The sequence below is a fragment of the Diadema antillarum genome, unplaced genomic scaffold (assembly GCF_040938485.1).
Source record: "Diadema antillarum isolate AM-2024a unplaced genomic scaffold, OU_Dant_1.0 seq00000093_RagTag, whole genome shotgun sequence".
In the NCBI taxonomy this organism is placed as follows: Eukaryota; Metazoa; Echinodermata; class Echinoidea; order Diadematoida; family Diadematidae; genus Diadema; species Diadema antillarum.
The window spans coordinates 1-12500 of NW_027271182.1; the positions used below are offsets into that span (position 1 = coordinate 1).

At 38.2% G+C, this 12500-nt stretch overlaps 1 protein-coding gene across 1 annotated transcript in view; it reads left to right on the forward strand.

Moving 5' to 3' along the window:
* Positions 1-3586: 3586 nt before the first annotated feature.
* The window catches only part of LOC139726603 (aldehyde dehydrogenase X, mitochondrial-like), an 18165-nt gene continuing 9251 nt past the window's right edge, over positions 3587-12500 (forward strand). The window contains exons 1-8 of the mRNA XM_071637593.1: positions 3587-3728; positions 4649-4789; positions 5295-5374; positions 6306-6355; positions 6920-6981; positions 7786-7914; positions 9939-10052; positions 11827-11929. Of these exons, the coding sequence (XP_071493694.1) occupies positions 3618-3728; positions 4649-4789; positions 5295-5374; positions 6306-6355; positions 6920-6981; positions 7786-7914; positions 9939-10052; positions 11827-11929 (790 nt within the window). The 5' untranslated portion in view covers positions 3587-3617. The remainder of the gene's footprint in view (positions 3729-4648; positions 4790-5294; positions 5375-6305; positions 6356-6919; positions 6982-7785; positions 7915-9938; positions 10053-11826; positions 11930-12500) is intronic.

Here is a 12500-nt window from a genome sequence, read left to right on the forward strand (position 1 = left end):
GGCGAGACCCAAATTCCACGAAGAAAGTGGGGTGCTATACCTCGTTAAAGATTTTTCGTTTGGGACTTGGGAGTCGAAGTATTGTCCATTGCGAATAAACTTTCTGCTCAGAGCGTGACAAACCTGGAGGCCAAGCCAGGGTTTGATGACTCCAGCAGCTGTCGTATTACGTAAGAGCATGATAAGGATATCTGCCTGTGGCACACCATTCAAAGTGAACTCAATTTTCTTCTCTATCCTTTTTAAAGTTTTCAATTTCATTATTCTATTGAGAAATTCTATGGTCATCCATTTACATTTCGAACGAAAAAAATTGACCCGTAAATAACGAAAATACAGGAATAAGAAGGAGTGCATTGCCAGTTTGCCGGTGCTGCTCACTGTTGGGGATAAAGTACAAGCCGTAGATCGAGTTGGGGAGGTGGGCTGCAGTACAGGCATGCTCTGTCTGCATACGCTGAATGTCTACACTCACACACACACACACACACGTACACACACACGCACCATGGAGCTACATAGCCCATGCCAAAACCAAAACAATCTCCTCCTCTCGCGGTGCCTCCCCCCCCCCCTCCCCCCCCCCCCCCCCGTGGCGCAGTGGCGATGACTGATGCTTAGATTAGTAGTCCATGGGCCAGGCCAGATATTGGTACCATCTGAGGTGGCAAAACCATTTTGGTGTCATTTTGTTTGTCGGGCATAGATATGCTTATCAAGCTATGATAGCATTTCCAAATGAGTAGCTTAGTCATAGTAAATGAATTTTTAACCAATTTGGTCTCGTTGTTATATCCCTATACTTCTGAATCGAAACTAACCGCTATACAAAGAAGAGCACTGTCTTCTGTATGTTCCATAGAGCTGTAAAATGCAGCTCTATGGTATGTTCACAGGTGTTCTATTGTAAACGCGGTGCGCTTAGTCTTTATTCAAGGCAGCGAAGGGAATATCCAAAGGTTATGATGTCCGCAGCGCTTAGTCTTTATTCTAGACGGTGAAGGGAATATCCAAAGCGTATGATACAGTGTATAACCTTTTATCTAAAAACAACAACAACAACAAAAGCAATTCCTCGTGAATTTTACCGTATCTTTTAATTATTTATCATTTTCCGGCGAAAACGCTACGGTGAAAACGCTGATAACACGCCAATGTCGCTTTATTTCCCTCCAACAATATAAGATAATGCAAAAACAATGTACCGGTACACTACGATACATTATAATGAATGATATTGTAAATGAACAGAGTGATTTTTTGTTTAAAACTGATGTATTTGTTGATAGGGTAGTATCAAAACAGTATAGATAATCCCTTTTATGAGGAACTTTAGAAATGATAACGGTACATTGGTCTAGATAAAGACTAAGCGCACCGCGTGACAGCTGTGGACATCATAACCCTTTGGATATTCCCTTCGCTGCCTCGAATAAAGACTAAGCGCACCGCGTTTACAACAGAACACCTATGGACATACAGAAGGCAGTGCTCTTCTTTGTATAGCGGTTTAGTTTCGATTCAGAAGTATAGGGATATAAAAACGATACCAAATACCATTTATTATGACTAAGCTACTCATTTGGAAATGCTATCATAGCTTGATAAGCATATCTATGCCCGACAAACAAACTGACACCAAAAAGGTTGTGCCACCTCAGATGGTACCAACAACCCATTTTTCGGGTCTTGGCCCATGGACTATAGGCCAGGGTCAAGAAACAGGTGTTTTATATCTTTGGTTTTTAAGTCATTGATTGCCAAGATATACACTGGCATTATTTACGGGGGTGTAGCCTCTTCAAACGAGAGATTTGCGTCATGTCAGGACCTGTCCCAATTACAATAGAGAGGACGGGTGGACGGGGCGATTAGTGTTCCAGTCCTTAACTTTAGTACTATCTAGATAATTAATAATGCGGGGCGATTGGTGTTCCAGTCCTAACTTAAGTGCTATATAGATAATCAATAATGCTGATAGACATGTTATTTCAGCCATGCGAAAGCAACGGCAGCGCACGCTGCATGTACAACCATACCATTTCAGCGGGCACAGTAGTGTTTGCGGTGCTTGACCTGCCTTGCGTGTTATTGCTTTTTATTATTGAGTTGCATCATGATTCCTTTGTTTAAGGCTTGTTGTTGTTTTTTTTTTTCTGTGGAAACTTCACACAAACGTTCGCACCAGTGGCTATTCCATCTTTGACAATTATCTGGCCTTATTGCCTAATGGGCCATAATCGCATACTCCCACCACACTCCCATCAGGTCTGTCTCGGCAGCACGATATAGAAAACAATATCCACACTTGCACCCCTATATCCTCGCCTACTATTGAGACCATGGAGGTATAAGAAGAGTCGTCAAAAATAAGTGTCACACAAATGATATATCAAGGAACATTTGAGAGCTCGTGTTTACACTGTTCTACTTATTAGGTTAAAAAAAAAAGTAATTGATTTTCTAAAGGTGGACATAACTACAAATCATGGTCTCTTCCGATCTACTTCATAGCCATGGTGTTTGCTTTCTGCATGCTTTCATTTATGACTTTGACCGAAGTATGACAACTGCTGCAACGACTTTCTTCTAACCGACGTAACATTTCTTTTGATAATTGCTTAATCGCTGCTCGCTAATTTATTGAATCCAAGCGCATCAGTGGAAAAACGAGTCCCACCTTTGTTCATGAGTGTATGATTATCATTTGTGTTTATATGTGTGTATTTACCAATCTCGTTTCTTTGTTTACGGCAAACAATAAAAAAAATGAAATAAAAATGCGGTATTGCCGACTTTTCGTAGGATCTACCACGTGATTAAAGAGCGCTGTGCGCCTAACTGCACATTCACAGTGCCCTTGCAATACGACCACCTTGAAGTAATTTTCACAGATCATTTCCTTTAGAGGGTTTTGCTAATAAAGAAAACAATTGTTGACCTTGTTGGGTCTGTACTCGGATACCGATGTATGTTATCTTCGCATAACACGCGTTTACTGAACTCAGTTTGGAACATTAAAAAAAAATAAACCAACTGTTGAAATGATTGTTGAGCGCAGAGACTTCCGTGGCATGAATTTAGCAGTACACGAAAAGGAAGTAGAAGCAAAGTACGTGTCATTGTGCACTGCAGAGTACAATGACATTTACATTATTATTACTTTTTTCACAAAATAATGGGCAAGAAGCACGCCACAGGCATGCTCCCTCGTAACTAGTCAAAAATTGTGCAAATAAAATACATTGTCAAAAAAAGTGAGGAAGAATTAATGAAGTTGCTTTAAATCAAAATTCAAGATATTGATCTTAATCATATACACAGGGCAACATTTTTGTTACAATTTCGCTGAAGAGATACAGATCGTTTCGGCTTAATACCGCCTTAAATCTTTTAAGCAAAGATTTGAGCCGTAAATGTTTTCGTTGGCATAAATAATTGCAAAATTTTCGTTTCAATTACGCAGTTTACCGAGCATTTATAAATGTAGATATCAATGCTGAGTTATTATAGCTCATCTTCTTAGCATTGGGGATGCTGAGGTTATGACATAAAAACGCAAGTAACCGTTCACAAAGGAGATAAAAGCATAAATCAATTTTGCACTTTATATTCTCATGCAGTTGTTTATCAACAATGAGTGGGTGGATTCTGCGAGTGGAAAGACCTTTCCTACCATCAACCCGGCTACGGAGGAAGTCATCACTGAAGTAGTGGAGGCGGACAAGGTAAAACACGCCTTTGAGCTATGCAATTTTCCCTTACTCCATGAATATGGGGCGCCAAGTGTTGCATGGTCTCTTCCGTTACGAAATGACTGTATTCCGTTACGGAATGATCATTTTGTCAACGAAATGATCATTAATAATGACAAAATACAGTCATTTCGTTACGAAATGGCCATTTCGTCGATGAAAAAAAAAATCTTTTTTTTTTTTCGAAATAAGTCATTTCGTTACGAAATGGCTATTTCGTCTATGAAAAAAAAAAAATGTTTTTTTTTTTTTCGAAATAAGTCATTTCGTAACGAAAGAGACCATGCAACACTTGGCGCCCCATACATAAATAGACTTAATTTCCGACTTGGTCACACCATGGCCATGAAGCTACACCATGGTCATATGTAAACGAAGACCGATCGCCGACCATTCTACGATTTCTGAAATCATTGGTCTGCAGTTGGTTTTCACAGGTCGTTAAAAGGTTTTTGGAAGTCGGCAAATGGTTGTCAGCGGACGGCTACCGGTATTGGTCGGCTAGAGGTTTCCAATGCTGCATCGAAAACCTTTGGTTGACCAAACTAGCAAATCATGTTATCATTTTGAATTATTGCTCTTGTAATTCTTTGTCTTTGTGTCCTTGAAATTTGTGTTCAATTTGTCTTTGACTGAGTGCGAAAATAAATCAAACGAAAACCCAAACTCATCTCATAGTATTATGATTATAGATAAGTGGTTATTCTCGAAGCACTGACGAAAGGTTTTCATACCAAAGGAATCAGTTTTTTTTTTTTTTGTCTCTGTCTCTGTCTGTTCATGTACTTGTCTCTTGATGTCCAACGAAAACTCATTTTTCACTGAGACGTTCCAATCTCCATCTTCCCCTCATAAAATCCCTCCCTTTCCTCCACCATTGCTCTCCTTCGCAGGCCGACGTCGACCGCGCTTACGATGCAGCTCGCGAAGCCTTCCGGCTCGGCTCTCCCTGGCGTACGACGGACGCGTCGAGGAGGGGCGCCCTTCTTCACAGACTGGCAGATCTGGTTGAGCGCGACCGAGTTTACCTCGCAGTATGAAATCAAAATTTTCACATCCCTCTCCCTCTCATGAAGATACTGTAGCTTTATGATTATACGTTTTGTGACATGTGTTAATGGCGCAGTTAAAGTTAAAGGCACTTTATTCAAGTCCTGTGAATGTGTTCCACATGAAAATACTTTTGTGAAAAACTTGTTTAAAAAAAATGCTTTATAAATTCGATGTGTTTCTCTTTGCTTCTTAAATCTAAAAGGGACGAATGTTTCAGTTATCTTTGAAAAAAGGAAAAAGACGAATACGAATATCTTGATTAATTTATTTCTAGGTGAATACATAAGGTAATATGAAAGAATAAACATTCCCCCCCCCTTTTTTTTTTTGCTTGACAAAGTTGAAAGTATTTTTGAAGTTTGCTACGGGGGCATTATTATTCCAATGCATTCATTCGGAAGGAGCGAGCAAGCGTCTAAGTAATGTGTTGACGTAAGATACGTGTTATATCTGTCTTTTTTAGTTGTTTGTTTCTTTAACTTTCAGAGCTTAGAAACCCTGGACAACGGCAAACCATACGCTGATTCATACAATATAGATCTGCCAGGAACCATCAGTGCCATCAGGTATATTTCATGTTTCTGCATAATATGTATATAAGTAAGCGTATACATCAGGAAAAAACAAAACAAAACAAAACAGAAAAAAATACTGGAAAGAGTACCATGATAGACATAACACTGTCATTATTATCATTTTTTCATTATATTGATATCAATGTTATCATTATCATAATTACCACTATTAATGTTACCGTGATAATGACAACAATAGTAATGTTTAGCGCTATTATTATTGTTATCATTACTGTAATGATTAAAACCATAACTATTACAGTATTATTTCTGTTATTTACATGGTAACGATATATTATTCTTAATAGGGTTTTCTTGTTCACATTGATTCCACTGTAATTGAGTGTTACCGATGATCAGTGTGTAGGTACAATATTTCGATGTGATGGAACAATATTATTTTCGTTTAATTTCCAAACGAGACACTTATTAAGAAATTTGTGAATGCTGGTTAAAGATGACTTAAACGTTTATAAAGTGATGATATCAAAATTCAATAATCTGCTGTTCTTGTATTTGTAATTATTATGAATGTGAGATAGCATGTGATTTTTTTTTAGAAATTAGTAATTTATTTCATTTTCATAGAACGTCTATTGTCATATCAATTTAGATATACTCATTAGATATACACCTGCTACATGGGTGACGATCTATTTTGGGCAATGAAGGCTAATTTCATCAATTATTTCAGTTAGAAGAAAGACAGAAAATATTAGAAACGAGAAATTAATTTTTCAACGTTTCTTAAAATCACAGATAATTAATTTGAAATATCATACAGAAAGAAGATGTTTCTATCATGGTGTGTATTCAGTCATCACTGGTCATATTGCACACATATGCCACTTGTACGCAAACAAAATAATTAGAACAACAAATAAGTAGAAAATTTGGGTAATTCCTTGTCGTGTATCTATAGGTACTACGCCGGATGGGCGGACAAAATTGAGGGAAAGACCATCCCAGTCGGTGAGTAGAAATTCTATTTACTGTCGTCGTCTGCTGAAGTGTATGCAGTGTTCAGTACTTCTGACAGACGAAAACTGAACCGCAATAGGTTCAAAATCGTGTTTGCAGTGAAATGTCTAAATCATAATCATCCGTGACATGTCATCGAAATTTCACTGTCGTTTATGTGTGTTATCGAATAAAGCACAGCTTCACAACTACACAGTCACCTGGACCTACATGCATAATCAAATAAGCATGCACGCATGCACACACACACACACACACACACACACACACACACACACACACACACACACACACACAAACAAACACACACAAACACCTACACACACACGCACACACACACATACACATTTTTACTCACACGCGAAATTTTCTTTAACTTGGGCTGTACGTCGTATCAAACTCTTCATGCTTTAATACAAAAAATGATAACAAGGAAAAATGTGACCATGAGCCATGTCGTATGTGAATTGTGCGCTGTGAGTGAACTGCGTTTCTTACCTATTTCAAACTTTCTTTCTTTCTTTCTTTCTTTGCTCTTTTCCCACCGGCCTGCAGACGGGGACTTTCTGACCTACACACGTCACGAGCCAGTTGGAGTCTGTGGCCAGATTATCCCCGTGAGTACAAACATAGGACTTCAAAATCCCCGCTAAATCTGAGCACAAAACTGACTGAAATGTTGTTAGATAATTATTGAGTCAGTTGTAGACATATCAACCTTATTTCCATGTCAGACAGAGCCAAAAGAGATAATGACAATTTATTGGAACATCTCATGGAAACACTGACTTTGGCTGACAACTCACCGTACAGAATGAAAGTTTGATCTTATTCAGTACTTCCTCTGGTTTTTGTAAATTGCGTGTTCTCCGAAAATCAGAGTGACATAATGCGTGTAAAGTGCATATCGGTCAAAAGAAATCTTTCTTACTATGGAACGTCAATTGGTCGGTCATCTTCTGTAAGTGTCCCAGCGACAATGCATGCTGGTGTTTACCGTTGCGTCTAGAATATCCCGAAGTCCTACTTAACGCTATAAAAGCCATGCCTAACTATTCAATGAATGAAATTCTTGCGTCGAGTTGTTTTCATTGCAACTACCACGTAAATAAAAACTGAACTGATTAGTAGTAGCAAACTACCAATCACAAATCAACGAATCACAAACGAAATCATGGGCATACTATAACTCTAGCAGGATTCGAGCCTACGACCTCCTGGCACAGCACAGGCTTCTTATCCACTAGACCATCGAGCATTTTTAACCTCATGTTTTATTGCATTTTCTTTTTAATCTTAGTCTTATCACGAATTTGATGTTTATATTGAAGTTGATATCAATCTTAGTCATGACAGCTTAATGTCTAAAATAAAGATGAATAGTATCGCTTTCGTTGTTGTTTCGCCCATGTTTTCGTCAGTGGAATTTCCCTCTGCTCATGCTCGGGTGGAAATGGGCGCCGGCCCTGGCCGCAGGTAACACCATCGTGATGAAGTCGGCTGAGCAGACTCCGCTCACTGCTCTCTACATGGCAGAACTGGCCAAAGAGGTATTTGTTTGTTTGTTTGGTCTGTTTGTTTGTTTGTTTGTTTGTTTGTTTGTTTGTTTGTTTGTTTGTTTGTTTGTTTGTTGGTTGTTACTCTGTGTGTGTGTGTGTGTGTGTGTGTGTGTGTGTGTGTGTGTGCAAATGTGGTTATCATCGTCACGACTGCATGGAGTGTTATATCTGTATATCAATATCTTCGTCAACTCAAGTGGTATTTTGCGAGGGCAAGAATCATGGATGCTGAATGTAGTCTTCTCAACATCTTACGACATGAGGAAAAAAATGAAAGCTTGAATAGATATATGGATATACATATCATTATATATACACAAAGGGATAAATGTGTGTTTAAGAAAATGAATTGATGATAAAAGGGGATTCAGCAAACGTGACATCAAAGAACGTTTAAATATTAGAAAGAGTCTTTGGATATGTTGATGTTTTTCATTCTTATGATTTTTATGTTTTTAAACGTCCATGCTGACAATCATTCTCCACTTTGGGGTGAGATGGATGCAAAAGCAAATGGCAATGGGGGGGGGGGGGAGATCACCGATTTTCAAACTGAAGAACAGTGAAGAACAACATGTCTGATTGATTGCAGGAAAACGAACCTAGAGACAAAATAACTAAAACTTGCTCAGTGCAGTGGAAAACACTCACATAATGTTTCACGAGGAAATGCTTCCCTCGACGACATGCGAAATTCCAAAGGAGCATGCCTTGCAAAATATACATCGCCATTCGGCCTCAGGGACATGATGTGTGCCATGCGAATACTAGACCCAAGCTAACCTTTGGGACATAGATCCTGCAAGGAATTTTATCTCGAAGAATCGAGACTCCTATCGTAACGAAACACCAAAATAAAAATAAAAACAGAACATGAAGGGCACTATTTCGCAGATACAGTGACATCAGGGTCATTTTATGCATGCCTATGCAAGAAACCCTCCATCACATTACTTTGACATTCCGCCCGCAGTGCGCATGCGCGCACTGGATAGATAATATTAAGTATGGTCGCTTGATTTGATCGCTCGATAACCCGAGTTCTTAAATGCGTTTGAGACAGAAGTAATCTTCCCAGTTTGTACAAGGGATGGTCAGCTCTTTCTCGCGAGGAACGTGATCTAGAATTGGATCCTGCGAAGAACCTCGCGTTTCAGATCCTCTGCCACGTTAACGTGCGAGATCAGATATGGGTGTGGATGGGGTTACTTCACCAAAAAAGGGCCTGATTAAAGATGAAATCGTCGCGGCGACCATGAGGCGCCAGTTTTGGCATTGTTCCGATGGTGCGCGTGGAAGCGTTTGGTTTTGATTTACGAATAAAGATATTTCAGCGCGAAAGACAGAAAAAGAACACGCGAATTGAAAGTCATGACGAATAAAGATAATGCTTCAACCATTGTGGTAAGTCACAGTTTCATGGACAGCTACTAACAGAAAAGGGGTGCAAACTTTGCATCCTGCCAAATTCGTCTAACCTTGAACAAGATGCTCTGTCGAGATGTCTCTCCTCGCTTTTGTTGGTGTAAAAGATGGTTGCCTAGTAGTGCTTTAAAGACTGGAGACTATACCCCGGATATGGCGTTAATATTAACATAAAGATATTGATTATCATATAAAGATGCGCGCGTTACTAACATTAAGTTCATCAATTCTTTTTTTTTATTCAATCAAGGTATTGTCATAATCATCTCAAAGACATTTCAAGTCATCTTACATGTCTTAGGCAACTTCTCTGCAAGCGACGGTTTGTGGTTTGGCGAGAGTGATATTGTCTACACAACAAAACAATTTATTAATTCATCTATTTATGTATTCATTCATTCATTCATTCATTCATTCATTCATTCATTATTCACTCATTCTTTTATCTATTTATTATTTCATTTACCGATTTATTCATTCATTCGTTCGTTCATTCATTCGTTTAATATTAAAAAAACTGTTATCATGTCAGTTTATCTTGTAGTTTGTTTAACTATAAATCCAATTTTCATCGTGGTTTGTCTTCAAAGGCTGGCTTTCCACCGGGCGTCATCAACGTTCTTTCCGGATTTGGCCCCACCGCCGGAGCGGCCATCGCCAGTCATCCAGGCATCGACAAGGTCGCGTTCACGGGATCCACCGAGGTAAGCACAGCCATTAACCCTGTCGATACCAGAAGGAATCTGTCGGTATGCAATGCCGATGAGATTTCCTGGCGTTGGATTCTTGGGGGTTAACGTGTGAGAAGGCAGTAAGTGGGACATCTTGGCTCTCTTGAACCAAGGAGAAGAGAACGATCACTGACAATGATGCTGAAATTTGGTGCTGAAAAAAAAAAGAGTGAAGGGGAATTAATACTACAACATGGTGGCTCTTATTTCTAAAGGTCACAACGAGTTGCTAACTTTTGACACAATATTAAGGCTATTAAGAAACAAATGAGCAAATGAATCACAGTAGAGACTTATCTCGAGACAAAAAAAAAAGGTTTACGATTTCGGAGGAAATTTTCTTCCTTCTGAATTTCTAGCTGGTCTTGATTACCATGCCTCCCGAAACAATTTGATCAACTTTGAAACAAACGAACAAAATCTCAAATGATGATAATCGGTCATCAAACTGTAGATGACAGCGCTACGGGCGTAAAACATATTTACTTTCCGAATTTCCTTGGGTATTCTTTCCTGATATCTCTATAATTATACACTTTTCTAAAATGTAACAAGTTTTGCCTGTTTGTCTCTATGTCTATCATTTCTCGTTTTCAATCTTAGTCTTCAATGCTCATCTTTTTACTCCTTTTCGTTCCTCCTTTCTTTACTCTCTCTCTATATCTGTCTTTGTTAAGATTGTTTTATAATATATTATATATTTCACATTATATTACTTAATACTTGCCTCCAACATGTCCAACAATCGTTCATTTTGTCTTCACCAATCGGTCTAGCTGTCTACCAGCGCTGATCAGCTGCTAAAATGACTTGGAAGTCCTGCCAATCTTTTTCCATCACGATCAAGCCGTGTGATATGGCATGAAGGTCAACATCAATCTAGTGGACTCTTGTCTTCATGACTGGATCTAAATTAGCGCGGCTGGCTCAAAATCAAACTCTATTTTGTGAAACAAACGCTTATCTACTAAGCCAATCAGTGCGAGATATCAAATGTTATATTCAATCGTTGGCAACTTTCTCGGGGAGAGCTTGAAGGCTTGAACGATTCCGAAAACACTTTCCCCTTGTCGCAGTCATTGAACTCATTTTGAACTGTCATTTTGGGATGAAATTATTTAGAAATGTCAAGATATATGATGTGGCCATTTGTTCACCAGAGCCTGGTGACCACACTCTCCATCAATATCATTCCATTTTATTTTTTTTTCAAACTAAAATGACCACAAGTGAACTAATTTTTTAGCAGACTACTTTGTGTGCAAGTTCTTATTGTTGTTATACCCTTTTCCGTTTTTGTTATTTGTCATATGAATGATCTAGATCTGCGTAAACAATAAGGCATATCATGTGTGAATATGCATACATACAATGTATTGTGTGTAACTGGATTGTTTAACATGATTTTCATATGATTCATTCATTCATTCATTCATTTTTTTCATTGCCAACAGAAACATATAAATATATTACAGAAATTGAGTACATAGATTTCATCATAATACAAAATAAAGGATAAGTTTACAAAATATTGTAAGTATACGGAAATGCTTGAAATGCGGAGGAATGCTAAAAGCAGTGCTTGTAGGGTGTATTCCCCCCAGACGTCATACAAGAAATTATATACATTATATACATGATTATTTATGACCTGAAGTTAGCTTTATCTGCAGTGTCATCTTCGCCATTTTCGCCGTAACTCAAAAAACGAATTCTCCTTCTTTCTTTCTTTTTCACGTTAAAACAGGTTGGGAAACTTATTGAGCAGGCAGCCGGCAGGTCTAATTTGAAGAAGGTCACTCTCGAACTTGGCGGGAAGAGTCCGAATATCGTTTTCAAAGATGCCGATCGTAAGTCATGTAGTGTCGTTTTGTTGATTGATGTAGCCATGAAGAGGTGGCGATTAGTAAGTTATGGAATCGTGAAGTTTCGCTATTTTTTTTTTATTTTGCAAAGCAATTCATATGAATATGCATATGAGTGACTTAGTGTTCATTACGTCACAATTTCCCATCGATCGTGTACAAAATAATTGACAAAAATTTAAAACTTCATGCTTTAAAGTTGTAATACATAAGTCCTGAGTGATTAACTTCAGAATAACGATCACTCTGATATATTAATCAAACGTGAATTGGGATTTGAAACTGAGGTATAAACACATTTGAAAAAGAAGAAAAAGAAATGACATTTGGAGATTTTGTGTACAAACTGTATGGCAAGTTGTGAGGAGGTGACATCATCAACTCACTCTTTCAATTGTCATTTGCATGATTAATATTTACTGTTTGAGAAGTTTTTTTTTTTTGTGAATATAAGCGAAGCTTCACAATTTCATAATTTCCTAAAATCTTATCCAACGTTGCTCAAACTTTCACCGCTGTGCTTAAATGTCTTTCTTTCTTTAATATCAGACAAACT